Source organism: Lethenteron reissneri, chromosome 23 (genome assembly GCF_015708825.2).
Source record: "Lethenteron reissneri isolate LAM-NWPU_2019-01 chromosome 23, ASM1570882v1, whole genome shotgun sequence".
NCBI lineage: Eukaryota > Metazoa > Chordata > Hyperoartia > Petromyzontiformes > Petromyzontidae > Lethenteron > Lethenteron reissneri.
Genome location: NC_083801.1, coordinates 3,083,275 through 3,109,878, shown reverse-complemented (window position 1 = coordinate 3,109,878; position 26,604 = coordinate 3,083,275). Strand labels below are relative to the sequence as shown.

The 26,604-nt window shown below is 45.4% G+C and overlaps 1 protein-coding gene across 10 annotated transcripts in view; it reads left to right on the top strand.

Moving 5' to 3' along the window:
* Nucleotides 1-26,604, top strand: part of LOC133345852 (disco-interacting protein 2 homolog C-like) — a 134,060-nt gene that overhangs the window by 42,806 nt on the left and 64,650 nt on the right. For 8 of the 10 annotated variants that reach the window (XM_061556881.1, XM_061556883.1, XM_061556882.1 and 5 more), the window contains exons 2-3: nt 11,836-11,907; nt 20,597-20,710. In XM_061556881.1, the coding sequence (XP_061412865.1) occupies nt 11,836-11,907; nt 20,597-20,710 (186 nt within the window). Of the gene's footprint in view, nt 1-11,073; nt 11,153-11,835; nt 11,908-19,214; nt 19,367-20,596; nt 20,711-26,604 lie in introns of those variants that run through there. The other 2 variants (XM_061556880.1, XM_061556879.1) reach the window with 2 other exon arrangements.

Genomic DNA, 26,604 nt, shown 5'->3' with positions numbered 1-26,604 from the left:
CGCCGGCCACGGCACTTTGGCCACGTGGCTTCTCGCTCCCCCGCCCTTGCTGTTGATGCTGCTCATTGGCTTCTCTGAGGCTCGTGTAAGAATTGGGCCACGGGCCCAGTCACAGACAGCGCAGATGCAATGAAATCGATTGTTGCTGTCGAGGAAGGGGGCTCGGTTGGTGGCTTTGCCAGGAGGAGACCCCTAAGAAGGTTAGAACTGTTGGCTACGTATGGTGCAAAAGAAGTTCAAATGACATGCATACAAGGGAGCTGACTTCACGGGCTGTCCCAGAAGGGGCCCTAGCAGGTGGCACTGGGGAGTGGAAGCTGATACGTGCTTGTATGCTCCCATGCTCGGCTCGGCTTATGATGATCAACAAGCTTAAGGAAACCACGCGGTGACTTTTATTTGTCTGGCGTACTAAAATTTATGATGATAAATGAGATATCAGTAGCTTTTGTTGCAATAATTCGAGATGCGTGTCAGGAAAATGAATCAAACATAATTGCGATGAAGACGCTTTATTTTGAATTGTCATGATAAGATCTTAAATTAATAAAATAAAATATTCAACTGAAAGCGGTTTAGGATGTGTGTTAATGTAACTTTAAGGTTGTTAAGAGGTTCACCAACACACTTGCTCTTTGCCGGCCGGTATAAGTACTTAAATTAAACCCCCACCCAATTATATATTTGTTTATTTGACGATAGAGGCTTTCGGCCAGCTCCTCTCAGCTGTAGTGCAAGGGCATAGACTTACATTCCCAATAGACCCTTGAAGAGCAGGTGTTGTTATGCCCTTAGACCTGATTAAACCCAGGTGCCCTCTCCAAATGCAAGCTGCCAAGCAAAGCAAATGCAATGCTAAGAATGTGTGCTCTAGCACCCTGGCACTGGCTACTCAGGGAACGTGAGCATTGTACATCGCAATGCAAGCTTTATCTCGAACATGTGGTTTGTCATTGCCACATTTGATTGCCAAGATATGCCTTAGATTTGCATTCAGGAACATGTGGGCAGTGCAGTTTTTTATCTTTTTAATAATAATAATAGGTAGATGCTTACCCCGAGCCCTCATTACTTTGATAGTGCATTGTCTCTGAGCTGTACGCCTTTTGGTGTCCTCTGTTCTAGCACCAATTGAGACGAGGCTCAAAAGAAAGCCGTCTCTGGTGTGGAACAATCAGTTTCAAGGAAAATGGCAATATATTATCAGAGTGTGTTTTCTGTTTTCATTTTGACCACAAGTATCGTGGTTAATGCAGACATGATTCCTTGTAAAAAGGTTTCAGTTTTGTTGCCAGAAAAAAGAAGGGGAAAAACCCTATTATTATATTTTGGTACTGGCAAAGGAGGTCTAATGATATATTTAATGTTTAAACGGTGGCACGTGTCGCTTCATGCTGGGCTACCTGCAAGTAGAAGCAAGACCAGGTAGGTTGCGTTGACCTATTTGTGCCACGTTTCAGTGATCCATCTTTGTCCGTGTAGGATTTCTCTGGATTATACGGTTTATTTGGACATGCATGGGTTTGAATAAAACATCTTTAGAAAGACGCTTCTGAAATCATCCCAAGACTTAAGTTCATCCGTGTTGGATGTTTGCACTGTATATGCTTGTCTGGTAGCTGTCCATGAGACCTAATGAGTTGGTTCTGTACTAACCGTGTCCTTGTTCAATGCAAGTCGTGCGTATGATACGTTACCAGTCGCCATATGTTTCTACTCCCTGGGCGATGATTAATTTTATCCACGATCTCGCTTCCTTGTGTGCCAACCACTGTAGTAAGTTGACGCACAACTGACAATGTGCGGTGATCCACAGCAGGCAAAAGGGAACGGAGTAACCGCGCAATAAATCAGCCCAGTGAAAAATGCCGATTAATGTTTTGGTTCAGAAATTTTGAACAAGCGTAAAGTGTCAGAAATGCCCAGACCATCGGTCATGCCTCGTGGTGGAATTCTGAGGTTGTGTACATTAGGCTGCCAAGGGACCTCGTGGGAGATCCACTCTGCCGTTTATAGCCAAGACTTGAGTGATGCGAGGGTGTTATTTTACTGTTAAATTAGATTTCCGTTGGCAGTTCTCGGTATGTGTTGAGGATTACACTGAGCCCAATTAATGCATATGCCCTTGACCGGTGGGACCAGGCTCTGATATCGGTGCACTTTGTTGTAATGCATACTTTGGATCATACCATTTGAGAACAGGCCTCGTATAGCATTTCAATAATGCATTAGTATAAACGTTGGCACTTCCAATTATCCAAGAATGTACAGGTGGTGTTTTGTGTATGGAAAGGTGTTTTTAAATAGTCCGCCAATGTGAGGCTGCAGTGTAGTAAGTTGTGGAATGTGTGGTATGGGTCTCTTGGGCAGCAGTGTGGCCCCTGCAGTTGCTTCCAATTATTCACATTTCAGTCTTATGAATACACTTTCCCTGCTTGAGGCTACTTTCTTGGTTCTGTGCAATAATGGTCAATGCCTTTCATAGCGTGAAAGATAACAAGAAAATATTTTCACCCCCGAAACATTCTACCTTGGTTCTTTCTCTTAAGAAGACATTACCAAAGTGCACTTTCCAGAGTCGTGCGCTCCTTTGTATTTTGTTAACCGTGATCCATTGCTGGAAATTTCACATTCCCATAGTGAAGAGGGAGTCTCTCTGGAGGACACCCACTGTTGGTGATCTATTTTTTGACCGTGCAGAGATGATAAACCTGATGTAAATGTTGTCACTGACCGTACATTCACACATTAAGTCGTTATCAGTGATGAACACTGTTGTTCTTAGCAATATCCCTAATAATCCCCATGGACAATGATTGGTTTCTGGACACGGGGCTAGAAACCTAAGTACTTAAATTCGCACAAGTAGTATTATTTACATGCCTTTTACTGTTGAAAGCCTTTACTATTATACAGTACTCGTTATAGACTGTTTTAAGAAATACGCAACTCACAAAAACGATTAGCCCTTGTGTTGTAGTAATGTGGCTTTGTGTTCTGAACTGTCCTGCATAAGTGAAGTTGTTTTAATGAAATACACGGACTTAATGAACAGCCAGGAAATATCATAGGGCTTTAGTGAAGTCTCTGTGTTGAACTATTAATATATTTAAGGTAGTGAAGACAGCGACATGCTTAAAGTGCCTTCACGATGCACACGAGCACAACTTGAGTGCGTTTCTTCTTGCCAAACAATCCAGAACACATTCATATCTATGGCATAATAGTTGTAGGCTTTTTGGATTATTTGTGTTGGGTCTACTACAGCCTTGCTCAGTTGAGAGAGACTGGAGGCACAGCCGTCCCGAGGGTACACGGCGAATCGGAGCGACCGCCCCGGGTCCCGCGCTTTGGGGGGGGGGGGCCCAGCACTTCGCCGTCACGGGGTGAGATATGATACTTCTGGTTTAGTTTGAAAGCATTGGGGGATGGGGGGCACACATGGTGGGATTTCTCCCAGGCCTCACCCCCCCCCCCCCATGGGGACTCACGTACCATGCGAAGGAAATTGGTTGAGTTAAATTATAGTGGGTTCTATAAAATAGTTAACAGCAACTTTTCATTGGTAATGGGGGCAGGGGTCAGAAACCTGCGGCTCTGGAGCCGCATGCGGCTCTTTAAGGACTGCTTTGTGACACGTTATTCACACGCAAAATTTGCGGCTCTTGAAATATTGAGGTTTTTTTTTTGTGTTACCGAATTCGAAGAAAAAAATGGCTGCTCTTATTAGTTTGATTTTCGACCCCTGGGCAATCACGAGGTATAATGAGAATTATTTTCTTACAAGCGTTGTGTTTTTTTTTACGACAACGAGGACGTGTTACCCGAGCTTGGAAATGGAACCCGACGGTTTGCATGTCGCACGGGGCCGTCTTGTCTGCACCCCTTTGGGCCACACGGCCAAGCTTGGCTGGGAGCTCTGCTATTTTTAACTTCAACTCATTCAATGGACCATGTTCTATGTCTCCTCTAGCACTGCCGCCACCCTCTGAATCGTTGAGTCACGTTGTCTTTCACCCCCCCCCCCCGCTGCCGCCGCACCCCCAGCTTGTGAAATGTTAAATGGTCGGAAGGATTTTCGAGGCACCTAAAAAACCAGGTTGGCCTGAGATGCCATCCATTTTCACCGACTATCATTTTCCCCCTCCCATCTCTCCATTGTCAGAAGAAGGTGTGTTTGGGGAGGGGGGGAGTCACTTTGCCGAGACTGTGGTGGACTGGCTGGACCTTGTGTCATGGTCTACGGCAGTCTCCAAGTTTTATCCACTCTTGTCTCTTTGGCCTCTCTGTTTATTTGCTATGAAGGGCCATTGCCCGACATGTTGCCTATTATACATTTTATCCTTTGAAGGCCACACACACACATACAGAATGTTATTGGAGCACGTGTTGAGTTTTATATTTTATTGCGCTGGGACGCGAGTGATAGTGAATGCCTCTGTGTGGTTCACACGCTGCAGCGTGAAAGCCACGTGTCTCTGGGCTGGCTAAGGACACCTGCGATGTTTTCGTGTGGATGTTGGCATGGACTTGTTAGTGAGATGTGAATTTACACTGTGCAAGAAGGACAACTTAAAGAAAAAATGTGCCCGTCAGTGGTAACATCCAAACAACACCTTACGTACAGAAATGCGATTTTGATTATTATTATTCTGTATCGTATCATATTTGTGAAGTACATAAACCCGTCGTTTATTTTACTTTTCAACCCCCTCCCCCCTTCTCCATTCCATTCTTGTTATATCATAGAGCCATGTGCAGCGCATGCGGAATTTGTGTTGCTAAACTACTAAACCTTTGAGTGAACCATGCTCCTCCTGCATGGGGGGACAGGGGGGGTGAGCAGGCAGGGTGAGGGGGGGCAGGGTGGGGGTGCGAGGCAGGGCCGCCCGCACGAGTTTTCGAGTGGGACACGTGGGCCACGTGGTCGTGGCAAGGGCTTGCTCCACGGGGGGGGGGGGGGGGATGTCGAGTGGTGAAGGTCTGCTGTGAGCAAGAGAAGGGCTTGCCCGGGCACAACACTCGGAGTTTATTGGTTGTTTCCGCCGAGCGACCTGGTCATTTGCCCTATCCCGCAACACAGGATGGGCAAGCCCCGACTTGCGTGCAGGTGAATGAAGTTCACCTGCACGCGGGGTACGTAAGGGCGGGGGAGGGGCGTCTCAAGGCGTTATACGGCTGAGGTGGGGGAATTTACCGACTGAGGTGGGGGAATTTACAGGGCACGCCGACGAGGGTGGAGGTAAAGTCCAACGTTGTATAAACAATGCCGTCACATATACAGTTGAGTCACGTGTGTACAAGATGCAGATCCAAAAGGAACTGAACATTTATTCCATTTTTGATTTGTATAGCGTCGCGTCTATGATATTTCGGCAGTGTATAGAGACACAAGGGGCCAGTCTCCGCTTATTGATGAAACGGCGAAGCACATCACCTTGAGGAATTGTCTTTTGGGTAACAGTGGAGTGACTTTGGCACGTTACTTCCCAAAACCCGATGACACGGACTAGTTGGCAACGTGTGAATGGGGCCAATCTGCTGTGAAGTAAAGGGTGCCACGGTGGTGAGATGTTAACTACCTCGCCTGGTATGCAGGAGTTCGTGGGTTCGATCCCGATCCTGACGCCTGCTGTATATTTGGAGTTTGCACGTTCTCTCCGTGGTCACGTGGAGTTTTCTCGGTGTCCTCCGTTTTTTCCTCCGCATTTAGAAATAGGCGTTTCGAGTATTTGACTGGTTAAAATTTTCCACGCGATATTTATCAACACTTCATTGTGATATGATCTGTGGCCAGATCACTTCTGAAAAAGACCTACATCTCTCCGTGTGCCTTACCTTGTGAAATAAAAATAATAATGCTTAATTAATACGGTTTAAAACCATGCAACATTTGAAGCAACCACAGTGTGATAAGTTATGAACTTATGAAACAAGAGGCTATAATATAAAAAACACAAGTAAATTATAAACCACATCACACCTGGATTCATAGACACATATCTGCTTAGAGAAGCATACATAGGCAATACCGTCAAAGAGTCTGGCATTGAACCATGAGTCCATTGTGGATTTACAGTCCAAAAGATGAGCTCGGAAAACTCGACCCAACAACAATGGCACGTCCATCGCCTTCTCACGAATTAAGTGACGGCTCTACAGATCGAAGTTCACAGAACCAACCAACCAACCAACGCCCCCAATAGATACAGTACAGAATGGTCGGTGTGTATTTGTTGCATGCGACATAAATAATTGTGTCGTTTCCATTGTGCATATAGGTGTTATGGAATGTTATTAATGACAAAGAAAAGTAAATCGAGTACGTATGAAAGGAAAAAAGTGTGTGCTTGCTTTGGTTCATAAGTGCTTAAAGAGAAATGGCAACTACAATTCACAGTTTCTTTAGTTCAGTAGAAAAATACGTTTTTCGGCAAAACATTGAGATTTTCACAGCGTCGTCCTATGCAGCCATATTAAAGGTATCACTTACGCATTTAACCCTTTGCTGTTCCGAAACATCTGCAAGCTGCAGGATGGGTCCCATTCACCGCTGAATTTCGGAACGCGCCAGCGGCCCAGCGTTAATTTATTTAGAGAGGCCTAACGCCGTTGATTTTATAGACGTTGCACTCACCACAGAGAACTATCGCGACACGACCACACTCTACGATAGCTGGTGCCAAACTGTGCCACATGCCCTCCCACATGGCCTTGTGGGAGCCTCGGTACGTCTTTCGACCTGAAGACGTAACGATAAAGTATTTTTTTTTTTTATTCCGATTCCATTCCGATTACGAACACATACGTTAAATGTGTATGTGATAATTTTCACACCGCACACAGTCAACCGTGCTAATTGGAGGTGCGTGTACGCATACGTTATTGGAATGGATTCAGAATAAAAACTGATGACTTGTGTACGTCTTCGGAATAGGAAAAGGTTAAGTGCATTAATTTTTTTAAAAGGACACCCTGTGGATCAAGTGCAATCCCATTCCTTTTGTCTATGGCACGTCATCTTTAAGGTTGCACATCCCACCCTTGCCCTGATCTCTCCACCCCATCCACCTGGACCCAAGCCACATGAGCGGTTGGCCCCGGCGCTTGTTAATTAACCGTAGGCTCTTATAATTAGACACTCCTCAGTGCTGCAATCAGTAGGGGGCACATCATCGTTAGCCGTGGCCAATCCACATCTGGATGACGGACTCCCTAAGCCGTGACTCCCTAAGCTGGTGCCCGTCTGTCACGTTCCTGTGTGATGTAGCAATTCACCTCGCACATGCACAGATTTAATGACTCTCCCGTCACACGGCACGTCCTCTCGGGCACTGTTCCTCCATAGCTCTCACTTGGCGGTTCTTATTCTGGACCACGGGCCTTCATACCTTCTAGCGGGCGTGCGAGTATAGTTCCATATAGGGTAAAGATAAAGGTGCAGCACTGTAATTGCTTGCTCACTCCACTGTTGGCAGAACGGTCTCCTAGAGGGAGTATTTTTGTCCTACTCTTCCAAGCTGCCCAGACATCTTGGAAGTATATTTTACACACATCACCAGCCGCAAAGTCTAATGGTAGTGCGCACTTATGTGCATAAATATATATTTAGCAGACTTGGTTTATTAGAAGCAAACTGGAGCATTTTTTGACGTTCAGTGGTCACATTAGCAGTGTGAGGCTTATTTAAACCATTGTTGGTGAACTGCCAGCTTTTATATTCAAGAGCCTCTTTTGTTTGATATGGGTTCACCCTAGTTACACACGGGAAAAAAATGTAAGATCCGTTGCACTCATCTCTTGTCAGGGTCAGGAGGCCATCGTGTATATTGCCCCCGTGATGGTACCCCACATGTTCATTGTTTCCTTCCTCTTGTCAGACAGGGCAGGTTTTACAACCATTGCACAGATTTCCATCTTTATTAAAGTCTCACGGTCCAACATCTGCTCGCATCGGACCATCGCAGCTCTGTCTTTCGCAGTTACTGTACTGTATATTTTACATCTCTATAATTTCCTCCCTTCTCTATCTGTCAAATGGCCTGTAATTACCATGTAGAAATGCCATTCCCTACCACTGCCATCAATTTAGGGTTTAAGAACGATTATTTTCAGACTGGGCAATGTCCAACTTCAATTCCTACATCTGCCAAAGTCGTGTCTCATTCTCGACACGTGCCATAGCTTAGGCCCGTGCCCTTACAGATGAAAAGACGCGGATTTATCTGTGCCTATCGAACAATACGGACCCCGTCCGTCTGTGTGCATTCCTGAACACGTGGTCAAGCACGACGGTTAATACAGTAGGTAGCAAAATAAGCTTATATCAAATACTGCATATCACATATAAATGTTGAGCTATAATTTGTGTGCAGGTCGCTTTTGAAAAATAAGTTAATTCCTCAGTGGGTTTTGTCTGGTAGGATGGGGGTTGTTTAGTTGAATTTGTATGTGTTTTGGTGATTCGTTTACCTTTCTTGTACTTTGCAGACCTATTACGTTTTTGTATTGTTTGTTGATGTAACATCCTTACCCGCCCCGACTAGACATATGTGAAAAAGAGCTTTTTTCGCTCAGCGGATTCCTCCAGTATCAATAAATATTCTGATTTTGATATCCTGATACGATATGCAGATAAAACACTTGTGTGTTCTTCAACCACTCTCCTTTCATACCTATTTTTTTAAATATTTATTTGTATTGAGGCAATGTGCGGGCCTGATACATCACGTTGTGACGCACGTACACACCGTTAACATAAGCCAAACCGGTTATGAAATGCAAAGCATAGAAAAATGGGGAACGGGCACCTTTGGTATCTGTTTAATGGTTAGTTATGGTAATGACAACAATTAGCTTTTTTTCTCAAGTGGAACCGAGGCCTATTGAAACCTAATTTGTGGATAAGCTGACGACAGGTTGACACAATGTGGCTGCTTGGAACTGCATTAGCTGTGTGATAATGGATTAAAATCGAGGCTGTTTATCAAGTGTTCGATATTCTCGGTGGATAAACACGTGCAAGAGCATTTGTGTTTTTTTGTTGGTGGTGGTTCAGGCGCTGAATGTTTCGGGGGGGAAAAGCCATGGGCCAACCTTGTTGAGGTGCCTGGTTCTTCTCTCATTGGGGCCTACCTGAATTGGAATAGGTGACAAGGCCTTGGCCGTTGCAGCACCGACGTTTTGGAACATCCTTGTGCCCTCATTATTATTATTGCTCTTTATTTGCACACAAAAGACAAGTGAAAGACCAACGGTGCAAATAAAAAAAAACGAAGTAACAAAAAGATTTCGATTTAAAGCTTTCGTGATTGCAGGGATGCATATTCTTGGTTCTTTCGGTAAAGTAACGTAGAAGGGAAATAATACAATGATAAAAATAAAACAATCAAATTATCACGACGTTTCAATCATCGTCAGGTGTGAAAACCACAGCAAGAAAATTTGAAATAAGGTTTTTTTTCTTTTTCGTGAAAATGTAATTGTTTAATTTTTATTTGCTATTTCCCTTCTACGTGACTTTACCGAAATAACCAAGACTTAACAAAAAGATGTGCAGGTGAGGTTGGAAACCCAAGAGGGATTATATGAAAACCACACCAAAAAATGCAATGCATAAACAAAACAGATTTTTCAATTTATTGAAGAAAGCATACAAATTACAATTAAACGTGTTAAACTCAGTATTAAAAAAAAAAACATGTTTTTTTTGTATGCGCATGTATCCTGAAGCAGAAGATTGGATGGAACCACATTTGCCAATGTGACTTGTAACTTTGATCCGTAGCCGTGTATCGATAGCTCAATTTAATGTGCAATGTTATTGAGGGGGACTGTGTTGTTGTTGTCTTGCTGTGTTCTGGGACTGTTGTTGTTGTTGTGGTTTTGCTGCCTTGCCCAAGCTTGAATGTATACCTTAGTGTCGTGTGTGATGCACTGGGAGGCAAGACGTTTATTACACAACCTCCGCTAACACTTTGGTTCTCTAGCTCGGTGTAGTTATACCGTCGCTATGTGCGTGCGAGTTAACCCGAGCGAACGGGCCAGCCAGCACACACGCTGTCTGATCCACGATTCCCAGCTAAGGTTCAACCGACGAACGCAGAGCGACGAGTTCGTTTGCTTCTGACCCGCTTTGAAAGCAATTGCACCTCTGTTGTCCTAAAACGAGGTGAACAGGTCAGCCGTGGTCACGGTGTGAGGCTATGTCGCTGCAACGTTGCTGTGGGCTTCTTCGGAGTGATGGTTTATATTTAAAACACAAATGGCTTTAGCTGTGCAGCACCATTCGTGTTTGGGAATGTTGAGAATTATTTAAAAGGGGCACGGCCGTGGTATGCACTAATTTTAATAAGTAACTCGAGCAAATGAAGCCTCACTTAAAATAGCCATATCTAAATTTGATCTGCATTGCAATCCTGTTGTTATTTGACCAGGTAAAGCCCATTGAGCTATTTAGCTCTTTTCACAAAGTGACCGGTCCACGAATGACATAGCTCAACGAAGTGGCTTTTCACGTGAACATTTTTTAGCAACCAAACGAGTCCTGGTTTTTCTACCCCAGCAACACAGCTACGTTTACATATGTAAAATGCGTAATGAGCTAGAGAATGGGGGGGGGGTGGTGTGGGTTTAGCATGGGAGACTTGGTGTGTGTGTGCGTGTGCGCGCTTCACTGCTAATTGGCTCACGGCAGGGGGTTCCCTCCCAGCCAGCTGCCTGTCCCTCACTGAGTGGTAAATGGCTGTCTGTCGGTCACTTGACCCGGTACACTCTGCTGTAGGGGGCAGGACAGACCGGGATGGGAAGGGAGTATCTGAAGCGCATATGCTCTGAGTGGCGTGGAGGGGTGGGTGGGGTGGAGGGGTGGAGGGGTGGCACCTCGGTGCATGCTCGTCCCTTTAAACGGGCTTGAGGTTTGCTGGATGCGATTGGCTGGGCCACGGGGGGGGGGGGCGGGTCACCCAGGGGAGGAGAAGGAGGAGGGAGGATCCGCGTGGCTCTGGCAGCAGCGCAGGAGGCACCGCACGCCTCCCTGCACCGCAGTGGTGGTGGTGGTGGCGGGGGTGGTGGTGGTGGCGGTCGCTCTGCGTGTGTCTCCCAGCACCGTCTCGACGGGCCGGGCTTCTCAGGGATGTCGAATGATGCTGCTGTACGTCGAGGACGAAAGTGACCTATGCTGTTTGGAGATCGGCAAATAATACGGCGCGTTAACGTATCGGGTCTGTTCGCACCTTAAAAACTAAAAAGTAGTCTGTTTACACAACCCATTAGCCCCAACGGAGACTGCATTATTTCAGCAGCATTGATTCAATACGAACAACACTCGGGGCTGCATTTGCTGAGAGTTTGCACTCGCTGAAGGCTTTGGGGCTGATGGGTTGTGTAAAAAATACTTTTGTGTCTGGAGAGATAGACACGTGAGGGCTATGTAGCGTCTGATTATTTATATACTAATATTCTGTGCGACGCGCGTGATTATCGTGTGTTATACGTGCTATGTGTAAAATGCTTAAACTACACGGGGTGGGTTTGTAGATTTGCATGGCTGCTGCTAAGTCTTCAATCCGGATCAGGTCATCATCGCCTGACTCGTTAGTTGAAATCTCATACACTGAGGTTATTTAAGTCACAGCAGTTGATATACTTATAACCGGGCTCGGTTATCCACAGTATTTCCAACTCGTCGCGTAACGTTTCAGCCGGTGTGTGGGTTTTGCTCACCTCGAAAGTGGGCGAGTCTCTTCGGAGGCAATGATTGCGAACAACTTTGACGACGCCTTGAGCTGTCGCCGCCGCGTCTCACACGCTTCTTCTTCCCTTCTTCTTCGGCAGGTGACATCACGCAGAAGGGTTACGAGAAAAAGAGGGCCAAACTGCTGTCGCCTTACATCCCACAAGTGCAAGGTTGGTTCAAAACAAACGCGTCTGAACGTTTCGTAACACCCCGCACTTGCAGTGTAATACGCGTCCAGTACTACCAAGCAGTTCTCTGCCATGTCTTACTTCCTGGACGTATTTAAACGCGTGTTTTGTTCCCGTCTTAACAGCCATTACACTTGGCATCGGTATTTATGTTTATTGATGAATCGGTGGCTTAACCCAGTGAGTGGTCCTCAACGTGTTTTGTACGGCGGTTTCCGAGTCAACTCCCTCACCCCCCTCCCTTTCCTTGCCTACTTCCAACGAGGTTAGCGAGGCCACAATGCACAGAGAGAGGTAACGAGTCCACGCCACGAGTCTACCCCGTGCGAGTAAGACGCGGGTTTCATGTTGCGGATAAGTTCGTTGTGCGTCAGTAAGGCGGCGTGTAGGCTTCACGTTGTGTATTAGTTGGATTTGTGTTCGTAAGGTATTGATTTCACATTGTGTGTCTGCTGTAAGTCATTGATGTCACGTGTGTTTTGTGTCAGTAACGCATTTGTTGCACGCTGTGTGTGTGTGTGCGCGTTTGCTCTATTAAGACATTGATTTCACGTTGTGCGTTCGTGTGTTTGGTCATAGCAACGTGGCACTGACGTTCCCTATCCTCATTCATTATACACTTCTCCTGCACGGTTTTCATGCTGCAGCCTACGTCCCCTACAACCTTTCAAACTTTCTAACATTACAAAATGACTCGTCCTCCTGGGGGGGGGGGGGGGGGGGTAATCGTCACCTAAAGCAAGCCAACCCCTCCTCCCCAAGCATCACATCCCACCCAGGCAATTGCATTATTATTGTGCTCTGAGGAATTTATCTCCTGTGTACTGATAAGATTAAAGGAATGAGATAAAACATTCTAGTTACTACTTCTCTATGCCCTTCGCCCCCCTCCCTCGCCTCTCTCTGTAAGCTCAGAGGCTCCCTTCACCTTCCGTCTATGGTAGCTGTCCCAGAAGTCATTTCTGGAGCAAAATCATTGTACAAATAAATACTTCACCCTCTAGGCGTCATTTCTAGATCCCCCCCTCCTCCCTCATCTCATCTGCGGCATCTTATTTCTCGTTTTTTTAAAATTATTATTTTACTTGTTTACCCATGACCAGCCAGGAGGATCCTGACAGATTTGTTGCGGATGGGGGGTGGGGGGGGGTGTTTTTAAGTGTAATTCCTAATGAGTACATTGGATGTAATTTTGTCTTTCGGATGTTTGGCCAAATACCGGGGTCATTGTGTGTTATTTTTATCTGCCAATGGAAGGAAATCAAAAAACCCATACAGAACAGAGTGAAAACAAACACACTTTACGCAAAAAAGGCACAGGAGTTGAACCCAGGTATTTTTTCTTGAGGCACAAGTGTTAACGCTGCGCCATCCTGCCACCCAAAATAGCCTTTGAAAGAGTAATATTTTCTCGTGTTTAGTTTGTTGTCCTTCCCCCCGCACCTCTGATGAGCGTGGTTAGCTGCCTATGGTGCGAAAAAAGTTCAACATACATAATACATATCTCTCGCCAGGCTGCTAAAACTCTGTCAGTGAGTTTTTTTTAGACTTTCTTCAACTCATAGCAGCGAAGCGAGGGAACGCATCCCAGAATACGATGATCGTTGAGTAGGAGCAATGAGATTAGCCCATGTGCAGAGAGGTGAGATTGATTATAGCCTCACAAACATCATGGGGGGGGGGGGGGTTGCCAATGCTATATGGGGAGGCCTTCACCCTGCAGTGGATAGATCATGGCTGCTTCTTCTGATGATAATGCTGAGCTTTTGGGCATGAAGTCTGATTGTGACCTCGTAATTTCCTCGTGTATGTTTTTATGCGAAAGAAAAATAGAGGTTAATCTGTCTGCTTTTACACGTGGCATGGATTGAGGCTGGAAAATTTTAATAGCCGGGTGATTTTTCCTTCGTTCTTTGTTTTTAAACACAACCTAATGGTTGTCATAAGAATTACACGTAGTCTTTTACGGCTTCAAACATATGGCCTCCGGTTTTTTTTATTCCTGGGAAAGTTTTTTTTTCTTCCAGGAAAGCACTTTGAGCACGTTGATTTAAGAACTTTACAAAGACAAAGATCCCCCGTGTAGGCCTAAGTTGATCAAGGGGAGGCCCAGGACCAGTTCAGATAATCATCACTGTTGTTGCCTGTGAGCGGGAATCGAACTCGGCTCACCAGGTTCATCACGCAGCACGCTAACCGCTAGGCTACCGCACACACGCACATATACACATTAATAGACTATAATATTTCAATCTATCAGTTTTTTCTTTAGCTTTGGAAATGCTGAATCATGATGTAGAACAGGGATATAAAATATTTTTTGAGCGTGGGTCACATTGACAGTTTCTTAGGGCATGACTTCATATTCGCTATAACAATACACGTGGTAACGTGGCATTGGTCAAAAAAATATCAAAGTGTTGAAAGATTACCTGTAAATTACTCAAATGGGATTACACAGCAACAACATCAACCCCTGTTTTGAAAACTTGGCAGGGCCCTACCGAGAAAAAAAATCTATTGGGACTCACGTGAGGCTTTCCTGGGTTAACAAGCAGAGTAATAAAATTAATATTTAGTGATAGTGACGTCACGCTCGCGAACAGCAGCAGGTGCCGCGTTCACTAAACGTTCACCCACCTTGGGTATCTTCATTTTACCCTGATATCAATACCTTGTATTTATTCCTTAGTAAATAGCTTGATTCGATATCTACATGCACTTTTTATACAGGCAGACCTCGCTTAGCGCTCAAGATGCGTTCCTGGAGTAGTGAGCAATATTAGAATCAGCGCTGAAGATGGGTCATTATTCCATTGCATATATGGGAATGCGTTCCTGACAGCGTTATTTCTTCGTATGAGCAATATGCGGGCTTCTTTGGGGAATCAGTAATGGCGCTAATAATAATAATAAAGATGGTTTATTTTAGGTGGAGCCTGAGACTATCCTTGCAGTCACGAAAACTTCAAATCTAGAAATATCTTCGTCTTCTCGAGTTCCCACCTGGCTAAACGAATCACAGGCGGTGGGATGTGGTTGGCGGAGAGCGTTCGTCGTATCTCATTGGCTGAGCGAATGATGGGGGGGGCGGGTACGTTTCCTCGGCCAGCACTGCTGCGTGTTCTCACTCGCAAAGACTTTGTAGATTTTTTTTTATTTTCTTAGGTCTTTTCTAGTAAAGCATATCTCCGGGAAAAAAGCCCTATAACGAATCCGAGTTCTACGGGGGGTCGTACCAAGCGAATTCTCCCTTGAATGTGATTTCAGTACTTCATTCAACAACGTAGCACACTTTTGAACGTTGCATCACGCATGATCAATGTAGTAATTGTAATCGTGGTCACCTACGACGCCTGGCTGAGTCGTGAAGTGCTCTCCTGCTACCACGCGCAATGAGGCATTGACGCTCTTCCCCCGTTTATACAGCCCTGCAGAGCCAGTGGTGGAAATTCCACATCCTCATAGCGGTGGCCGAGTCCACCTACAGGACAACCACTGTTGATTTCCCCACAAATACGGCGGTACTCACTTTATCGTCCCTTCTAGGGCTGGTGCCCTAAGTCACTTGAAATACTCTCACTCCATCGTGAGAGCACTGAAATGCCACGATTTGAGTTTCAAGGAAACCCTGACAGGCTCCGTTTCCCACACCTCAGGCCAATCGTTGAGCAGCTGGCCTACATGAGCTTCTTCGTGACATAGTAGTTGATTAACTAGCAAATATTTGAAGAGCCTAGAGGCAAAATGTTCATTTGGTTTTTATTGACTTTTTAAGTGTACCGACCGATCTGAAACGTTAATGTAACGTCCATTTTATTTGTACACTGTTCACCTACATGTATATTTATTGTATTTACACTAGTTTAACCAGAAAAGTCTCCCATGACTTTTCTGGTTATAGCCGCGTGGGTGTCGTTGCTGTGTCATCCCAATTGAGTAATGTGCAGGTAATTCTTTCAGCATCAGGACCTTTGGGCCAAGACAACTTACATTCTATGTCTTGTATAACTATAGCAGGAAACTGGAGAACCCAGACGACACCCATGCAGAACAGTGGGAGAGAACATGAACTACACGCAGAAAGGTGCCCCAGTCGGGTATCGAACCCAGGTCCTTGCTGTGAGGACAGGCACTACCACTGCCACCACTCTGCCACAATAAAATTAGATATTGTGTTTCACTGGGAATGGTTCATCATTGTCATTTGCACAAACGTGTATCGGCTTCACTCGGAAGGCGGCAGACTGAAAAGTACACCGGGCTGAGATTGATGGCAGGGTAGGGCCGCTCTGGAACGCGTGTCTGTCTGTGTGGAGAGTAATTTAATGTTGAGACAGGCGTTGTGTGTCCACGGTACTTGTGAGCCGCGGGGATAGCAGCCCTGGAAGGCGCAGCCCATAGAAACACTCCGATGTTTTATTGTGAGCCCGGCGAGATCAGTTGGAGAAACACAAGGCATGGCACGAGTTGGTGTTTTTCCACAAAGGGTAGATCGACTGCAGTAAATCTTTCTGCACACTGTGAGACAAAGTAAGATTAAATACAACAGTGCATCGTCCACCAATTGGCAACGTGAACAGCTCAAATGCAATTACATGATTCCCTCGCTCTACGCGGATTTGGTTTGTGCGATTTCGCGTTGTATATGCGACTTACCTTTGTCTACTCAAAAATGGCTCTGTGCAGTATGTGGTTTGAATTCACACTGCATGTTGCTATGCATGGTGCGTGCTACTCGGCAGACAGCTGCCTCGTGCGGTTTCGCATTTGTATGCCCCATTTTGGAATGCATCTACTACTGCATAGATGGAGGTAAACCTTTCCATTCTAATTGCATACTGATAGCAGTATTCAGAACACTGTGATCTGAGTTTATAATCAATTACATACTTATTGGCATTTGCTAGCACTGAAGTATAACTTGCAAACTGTCTAATGTTAAACACCTTCAGTAGTTTATATCCCCAGATTTGAAAGATTGTGTTATTTGGTCTTTACATTATAGATGAAGACTAAGTCGTGTAGTTGACTGGCACAATATTCCACAGAGCATAGCTGTCTCGAATAAAACACACTGGCGTGGTTGACTACCTGTGGATTTTGGCCAAAATACACAAATGCTTGTGATGAATATTACATCACAAGCCATGCATTCGGCTCAGTCAGGGTGTAATAACTGTTCCCGTCTGATATTTAATTCTCTATTTAAAATTGTGTCTAACATGCATTAAGACTGTTTAGCCGGTGCGTACGTCTCCCAAAATGAGGACTTTTACGGCTCTAATTGAAATATTAGCTGTCATGCATCCAGAATTGTTGGTGTTTAAGGGACGGTTTCTTAGCGTACGCCACAGCCATTTGAAGCTCTCACTCCTTGATCATGCTGTTGCTGCTGCGGGCCAGGAAGAGGATGCTGAAGGTTAACCCAGCAGGACGGGCATAAATGTAGTCATGTCACTGCAGACGGGGCATCAAAGTACATCTTATGCTCAAAGGACACACAAAGTGCATTTAAAATAAGATGTGATTGCACCCGCTGGTGTGCTGCAAAATGTTCCCAACAATACTCACGCTGCCTTGCTTTCTGCTGACACGAATTAATTGTCGTGCAGAATTGATGTGAAAGTTCCGAACAGAGATGTCCTTTATAATGAACAGATACATTGTGAATGCCAAACACCATTGCCTGCAAATGTTCTAAACAATCAGCGGCCAGTCTCTATCTGCTGCTGGCTAAATGCCTGCATTTTAACCGTGCCATCAAATTCGTGTAGCTGCTGTCCCAAACGTCTTGCTTCATTGTCCTCTCGTTTGCCTGCCCGCCCAGGCCACCTTTGCCCCCTTTTGCGTATTGCATCTGCATTGCAATTTGGATTAACATTGTGTCTAACTTCCAACTAGCTGCTTGTGTTAAGATTCTGTAAAATTAACAAATGGGGCATCTGTGATGCAGCAACCGCGCAAATCGGAGGTGCGGGAAAGGACAACAAACTGAACGCAAAAAAAACGGTTTTAAAGAAATTCGTTTTCAATATAGATTTACTGCAAGGCCCTTGCAATTTTCCACTGGGTGGAACATGTTTTCAACCCTAGATTGCCACCCACATGCAGATCCCCATACAGTAATGTAGTTTTTATAAAACGTCAGTGCTGTTTGTAGATGACTGCTCTCTTGAGAGCAGCACAAGCCACATGCGAGTACTATGAATGGGTTCCAACATTCCCGCTCCGCTGTATGGACAGAAGCAAAACTTCATAGTTTGGCATGACAGCTTACAGCTGACATATCATCTATAATATATTTTTCTGGATATTGCTTCCAGCGATGTGTTAATGCTTACAACAATATTTATTTCAATGTTTTTCCAGGTTAGTATCATGTTTACTGGTCTAGAATTCTCACATTACTTGTTGGCTGGCTTTCACACGGTGTCCTAATTAGCTCATTCAAGCTTTACTGGTTGTGTCCGGTGTGTTGCAGGTCCGGTTCAAACATTGTTTCGTCACAATGCGCCAGAAACTTAATTGGATTATGTAAGGCACATTTAGGCTACTGTTTACTGGCATTATCCAATTTTTATGTTATTTTGAACAGTTCATTATAAACCAACACTACACTGTGAGATCGTTTTTATGTGGTTGTGTGAAGACCAATTCAATCGGCTTATAAATCTGCTTTAATCCCTTTGAAGTTGATATCATTCAAAAGTCTATGGTTCCTGGCTGTAATTAACATAGCTATTTTTTAAACAAAAGCTTGGTGTGGCAGTGTGCCAATCAGTGGTCCAGCACACAGCTTGCCAGAAAGCCAGTGTATTCACGGTAGCGTTAGTGTCCGGTGGCGAGCCAATGGAATGGGCCCCCTTTACAAACAGGATTTGCTTTGTTTGCAGTGCTCAGTGAGTGCACCACTGCCCTGTGTCCGGGCAGGCGGGCGGGCAGGAAGCCGCAGTGCATGGGATGCACCACCAACAGCAGCAACAGCAGCTGACGCAGAGGCGCGGGGAACATTGGGCGGTGCGGCGAGCGAGACAGCCAGCGAGCGCGCGACGCACTTCCCCAGCGAGTACAAACCACAGACAGACGTGCCCTCCATCTGGTAGCTTCTCAGCCCAGGCTGGCACCAGCTGCTTCTGTGTCCCACAGCAGAATGCGCTAGGGCGGCCCACAAGTTGAACCGGGGAGTTGCGGCGCACCTTTGCTTTCAGGAGCGCCTGGGCGGACGCGGCTGCCCTGGGGCGGCTTGCCGGACGGGTTATTGAGGAGGTGTGGGAGGCCGATCCAAGGGAGGGGGGCGGTGGGGATCAGTCGAGTAGTTGCTGCATTTCAGCGGCCAAGGGTCGGCTATAGCAGGGCGACTGATTATCTTGTGACCGCTAAGACCACTGGCTACCACGGATTATGAGTGTACTTTTGAACCACATGGACTACAAAAAACGTAAGTATCCATTGGGAACAGTTGTGAAGGTTTATTTTGCTTATCGTGTTCATATACCGGCTACGATTAGTAGTCCAAAATATATATATATATATACATTTGTCAGTTCATGTACAAATAATTGAAGCATCTCATGGGTATTAAAAGGTGTATATGTCGATTATCTCCATTTTCATTTATTACTAACAGATATGATTTTGTTCCCAGATAATTTGCAAATCAAACATTATTTGCTGATAACATTTTTGAAGACAGTGGTAACTCAAAACGAGATACATTATAGGTTTTGCAAATTGTTTGTGTCTCATCAGCAATGGGAGGAAGCATTGTGAATTTAAATGATCTTGTCTTCATAGCAATGATGTCATTGCGGACTTGTTGACTGAACAATGGAGGCATCCTGTCGAATACAGTCGTTTTGTCGTATTTAGCTCCATGTGTTTCTGTTGAAGAAGATGTGACTGGCCTTGAAGATGCATTACCACGCTTCATGTAATTGAAGTGTAGCCTTTCTTGCAAATCCAAGTTAAATTGTACGTCAAATTTGGCATTAGGGTGGGGGTCGTCACGCTCATGCCTCACAGCAAGAAGGGTCTGGGTTCGATTCCCAACTCGGGTGCCTTTCTGCTTGGAGTTTGTTCTGCCCCTGTTCTACTTGGGTTTCCTCCGGGTGCTCTGGTTTCTTCCCATAGTAAAACAAATCTTTATACCAACGTAAACTGGTGTTGACCAACCATCCAATGTAAAAAAAAAAATACTTGCAATTTACTCAATTGGGATTACACATGGATACTTGGCCCCCTTTGGTAATATTTTTTTGTTAGCTGGATCCTGAAAAAGTATTGAGACTCGGTGAGGCTTTCCTCACTGAGTAAACCCCACTGAGCTATATAGCTCTTCTTCAGAAGTGACATGGCCACAAATGATAGCTCAATGAAGTGGCCTATCACGTGTAAATGTGTTGTAGTCAAATACTCTAAACACGTGTTTCTAAATGTGGAGGGAAAAATCTGAGGACCCGGAGAAAAACCCTCGCGACCACGGGGAGAGAGACATGCAAACTCCAAATACACAGCAGGTGTAAGGTTTGGGTTCAAACCTACGACCTCCTGTATACCAGGCACCGTGGCACTCCAATAGTTTAATCTGTCTCCTCACCTCTACCTTCACCCCCTCTGTCCATCCCCTTATCCCCTCTGTCCCTATCCCCTTTGCCTCCCCCCCCCACAGGGGTAGACCCCTCACTGCAGACAGAGGCTCGGACGCAGGCCGACCCTGCCCCATCGGGTTCCAAGCACAATCGCCGGAGGGACGCGGGCTCCCGTGATGAGAGATATCGCTCGGGTAGGCTCGCTGCACACACGCCGCTCGCTCCCTCGCACCTCACACGGCGTCCGCGCACGGTGCTTTGTTCCAGTCTGCTGCTTAAGAGTACAAGCCGTTAAAAACCTTGGCGGCGAATGCGTTATGCGCAGTGCGCTCTGCGTTATGCGGCGCGCGCGGCCTGTACTTGTGCGAATGCTTCAGCTCGGCATCGTGCTCGACGCAATGCATTTTGAAAGGTGATGCTGAGCCTATGTTTCTGAACAGAGTGCGAGTGGTTTTCGTCTTAACAGTGTGTTGCCATGTGATTGTCATTGACGTTCGAGGGTTACAAATGCTCATGTTAAAGTGGAGGAATCTTAATTTGCCGCAAAGGAAATTGCATGGTGACCCCCCCCCCCACTAGATATCTCGCCTACTTTTGCCAAATTCTGTTAATCGAGATTGTCTTTCATGGCGGGGTGGCGGTGCGGTGGTGACAGTTGTGCTCCATATTCCTGAATTGGGTGCCTTTTGGTGTGGAGTTTGTATGTTTTTTTCCCCTCTTCTGCATGGGTTTCCTCTGTGTTCTCCAATTTCCTCCGAAAGCTAAAAAAAACATACAATGGAACTGGTATTACCCAAAGATCCTATTGCACATTACTCAAGTCCGGATGACACATTGCAGCAGAAAACTAAGCAGGGCCCTCCTGAAAAAAGAGTCTTAAGGCTTGGTGAGGCTTTCTGAATAATGATTATATACATGGATGGTTAAATTCATCTACCTTCATTAAAAAACCCTAACAGTAATAATTTGTAAAAAAAATGGATAATTTTCCTTAAATTTCTGATGCCGTTGAGTGTTATGAATTGTATTTTCAATTGGAAGATCTTGGCAAATCTTCCTTGTAAACATAATGGAAATCCTTTTGTATTTCACATTGCTTAGCAGTGTAATCAGGGCTTATTACAGTGATCATGATAACTGCTGACATAAGGGGATCTAATTACCGGTACAAACTGTGTTTATTTCTGGTTAATAAAAATGTCTTATCCGGCCAGTAGCCAAGTTGCACCAGGGCATCAGACTCGCAATCAAAAGTGCATGAGCTCAAATCCTTCTTCAGGCCAACTCAGACTATCATTCCGCTATGGTCGATAAAACAATTACAGCTACGTGGAAAGTTAAAATCGATTGTTTCATGGACAGACTTGTCCTGTCCATAAGCTTGGGACGCACACTTTGACTCTATTTCCTGTTCCTTTGATTGTCGGTTTAAACACAAGAGCGAACGCACAATGGCATGGCTGGATCGCAGGGCGCCATGGTGGGGAGATTTTAACGACCTCACCTGGTATGCAGAAGGTTGTGGGTTCGATCCTGACCCTGATGCTCTATATATTTGGAGTCTATTTAAAAAACGAAACAGGAGGATTTCTCCACAAATCTGGCTGCCGCCTGATGATGCCGGTTGTAATCAATTGCGGAGCCAGGATTTTCAGGTAGGGGGGGCGAACCCCTCCAGCAATGAAAAATGATAGAGGAGTTGTTAGTAAGTAAGGACTTGTCCTTTGCTTTTTATTCGACGCGTGTGCGGCGATGGCGCAGCCATTGATCGACGGGGTCGAATTCGAACCGCGTTGTGTGATCGGCATCGCGCTCGTGTACTGTATACGCAACTGCGCACAGTTCTGTGAGTCACTTATAACTGCTTGGCCGTTACTTATTGCCAATTACGTCCTATCCCTGGCACGTACTAATATGCTACACAGTGGCAGTGGGGGTCGCAAAATGCCGATTTATTACTAATAAACCCCAATAATCCGATCAAAATTAGAGATTTCAATCAGATCATGGGGGGGGGGGGGGGTGGGGGGGGGCACGTGCCACCTCACCCCCCATGCACGACGTTTCACCAGCCTGTTTAAGGCTGGTGAAACGTCGTGCATGTTTTCTCCGTGGCTCAAGAGTATTTGGCTGCTATACATTTCCACGTGATGATAATCCGCTTCGTTGAGCTATGATTTGTGATGGCCAGGTCGCTTCTAAAAAAGAGCTACGTAGGTCCGTGGGCCTTAGCTGGTAAAATAAAAACTGTTTAAATAGTTGACAGTTGCCGGGGGATCGCCTCAGGGCCATGCCTGGCCCACGCTCGATCATGCTTTGGGTCCGAGCATTAGTCCCAGCCACACTCAGGATTCCCGTGAGACGAGCCTGAGCCAGGCCATGGCTGAGCCGCTCAAGTGGCTCAAGGCTGAGCTGAGCCGTGTGAGACGCTGAGTCAGAGCCGCCAAGCCTCGGCAAATTAAACATATCTGTGAATAAATAAATATAGGTGCCGGTGCCGTAACATGGCCCTGTGGAAGGGATAGCAAGTGTAATGTAGGCACTCTTACCAAACTCAGCATTGTTAAATTCATTCCTGTCAAGACAGGCACACTAATACATCACTTACGATTTCAGAAACACGAGGTCTTTTTTATTTCATGTAGGGCATTTGAAAAGGTCGCATTTGTGCATATGCAAAAAGAGCCTTGGTAATAGTTTTACTATTTCTAACGTTTATTATTATTTCAACCAGTAGACTTTTTGATCCTATAAAATACCCAAGAGGAAAATGGCTCTAAATCAATCACCTTAACCTGTAAAATGACTCAATTATTTAGCTGTCTTTTAGCATTGACTTAAGTGTATACTTTGTCAATGAGCTCCCAATTTGGCAGTCTGGGGTCAACAGTGTCTGTTTACCAAACATTTTAAACCCAGCTGTAAACATATGTCTTTGTGTACCCCAATTACCACGCAGCCTTGTTTCTCTGGGTTTGTCTTGGTCATGGAGTGTAAGGAAGGAGGTTGAGCTGCACGATTGATCGCCCACCACGTGTGTGCTTGTGGCCTAGTCGTCAACACTGAACCAGTTCACACGGCGTCGACAGTTTGAAATCCGCCGGCCACCCAGTAAATTCTACGGAATTACGTCACCGTTTGCTGTGAAGTGGTTGTTAAAGACTCGGCGATGTCATCATTCGAAAGCCAGACTTGGTAGTGCATGTGCAATAATCCAGCGCTCTGCAGGTGGGGGTTGATTGTGGATTGTGCTGACATCATCAAGCGCGTGGCCACATCTACTAGGCTGAGCTGCTTGGCCCCGAATCATCAATCATCTCCACTTGCACCAACCCGACAACAAGAGTAACGTTTCTATACAATCAACGGTAGAATCCCTCCCCTCAGCGAGCAGCTCATTGCAACTACCCTGCAAAAGAAGAAAGTGTTACATTCCATCACTTGTAAAAAATAATTTAATTGGAGCATTCTGTAAGTGTTAGACTTTCACGCGTATTACCAGAAGATGCTAAATATAATGAGTTCTTCGCTTATGCGTCGTTTATATGATTTGGGTGTAGTCCACCACACAGATTTGCACAAGGTCCCTTTAGAGTAGTTGTCATCTGGCTTGCTGCTGCCTGTTTAAGGCCCATCCTGATGAATTCCAATGTGACCGAGGAGGCGCGGTTAGGTGTGTGTCCTTGGGGAGAGACCCGCAGGCCGGCCGGTCCCATTGTTTTGCGCGGAGTGCCAGCTGTCCCACTTCCATGAGTAATGAGCACTGCGCATGCACGGTTACAGCACAAAAGGAGCGGCGCCTTTTAGTCCCATGCACAGCTTGCGACGCCAAGTTCAGACCCTCCCCTCCTCGCTCTTAGAACATGTTACAATACATGGGTGCTCTCTTCTTTTAAATTCTTGTAATGATTACGGTGAGAATATTGAAGAGAATGTAATCAAGTTTTTTTTTAAACTGTATTCAACGTTTGGTGTTTATTGAGGGACAAAAGGGCAGCTGACGTGGCACAGTGGCACCGTGCAGGCATCGATACCCTCCTCCCTGTGCCCACTCAGCCCGATCATCCCGGCTGTGTTTCGCTTCGTAGCTTGAGTTGGCTGAACTGTATCGCGCTGACGCACGCATTGAACACAACCGTACGTTCACACCCCAAACGTATAACCTCATCACGCTCTGCACTAACACCGCATTAAAGGGAGACATTGTAATAGGGAACATTTTGGGCTGTGGTCTTCATTGCACATAGATGAAGAAACCCACCACCCTCAGTTATTAAAATTTGGATTCACTTTAAAAAGTAAACATTTTATTCGAAGGAGAAAACTTTTTTTTGTCTTCTGGCTGTAAGTAAATATTATTAAAAACACAGTCTGCCTGGAATGTTAATGAAATTTCATGCATTGATGATGCATGTTGATTTTAGATTGTGACTGTTGTTGTTTAACATAAGTCAGAGGGCCTTGTGATGTTGTGTGATGCTGTCGGAGGTATTCCCGGCTGCGCATATGCTGCTTCAGAGCCCGTGATGTTCGCTCTCGACTCGATTGGAGGGCTCTACTCCCGGCAGTCGTGCTGAGATGAATGCACGGCCACGAGAGAGGCCCGTTGCTGTGATCTTCCGAGCACAAACAAACATTGCGCACCAAAGACCCCGGCAATTAAAATTGGGTGTCCATATGTAAACGTGCACGTACACAATTCTGTAATTTCACTCAAGTATCAAATTCCTACACCAACAACTTGGACTATTTGGACCGCGTAGGTTTTATTTAATGCCGACTGCATTCCAATTCTGTTCTTACATATGGCAATATGTTTTAGAGCTCCATACCAGTGTTTGGCAATTAGTTCTACAGACCAAATCTGGTTTCAAATTAACGAGGTCCATTTCGCCTAGATGATAGTGTTGTGTTTAAGGTAACGTGAAACAACGAACAGGTGAGCCATGAGAAGGCCCACCATCTTCCGCCCAATGTTCCAGTTGAGGATTTTGCATCGAGCGAAATTATGAAGAAATGCTTCCATTGCAGTCACTACATCCTGACAGTGGATAACGATCTTTGCCAAGGAACATTCCCAGAAGATTATACCACAACACCCATTCTTGTGCATCCCCAACTGGATCCTTCTTTTCCAAAAGACAGATGGAATTCATTCCTATATAGCTTTTTATAAAGATTTGTCATAAGCTCATAGACATTTTATTTGGAAGCCAAAGTTTCACTTGTGTTGATTTTCGTTCAGTCACAGATGACTCGGCAGGGACCATCAAAATATAATTGTATCGAACTGAGGGGTGCCTCGGTGGCAAGATGTTAACGACCTCGCCTGATATACTGGAGGTTGTGGGTTCGACCCTGACGCCTGCTGTATATTTGGAGTTTAAGTGTCTCTCCCCGTGGTCGCATGGATTTTTCTCTGGGTCCTCCGATTTTTTCACTCCATTTAGAATCAACATGCGTTCAGAGTATTTGGCTGCTGTACATTTTCACAATGAAAACCCACTTCATTGTGCTATCATGTGGCCAGGTCGCTCCTAAAAAAGAGCTTGCTATTTCAGTGGGCCTTACCTGGCAAAATAAAAGAAAACACAGTTTAGTTTTAGTTTACAATTTCAAATAGGAGGATTTCAACAGTGCTGGCTCAGCATTAGCCTCTTGAACCATGTGGTCACATTTATAGGCATTTACAGGTGTCACCTGCACAATAACAGTTGCCGTATCATTTAAAGTATGAAAACGGCTAAACGTGTAGAGACACGCTATTGCCACCATTACTCATGTCAAGCGGTAAGTTGACATTCCCGAAAGCCCTCAAAAGTCTGTAGTCTACGCGATGCTGTAGGCATCGGTGTCAACGTGCAAGGCCTGGCTAATAGCTCAACTGACAGGCGAAATATGTAGGCACTTGAACGTCACACGATTTAAGTTCCTGGTGACTCCGTATGCTGTAGTTCACTTGCCCTTTCCCCTGGTATCGGGATGTAAATAAATCAGTGGATCCAAGCTCTGGTTTGCTCGCACATATACAGAGTACGATCGGCCGCCTCCCGTGACAAGTTAATTTCAAAGATTATAAATGAAGCAA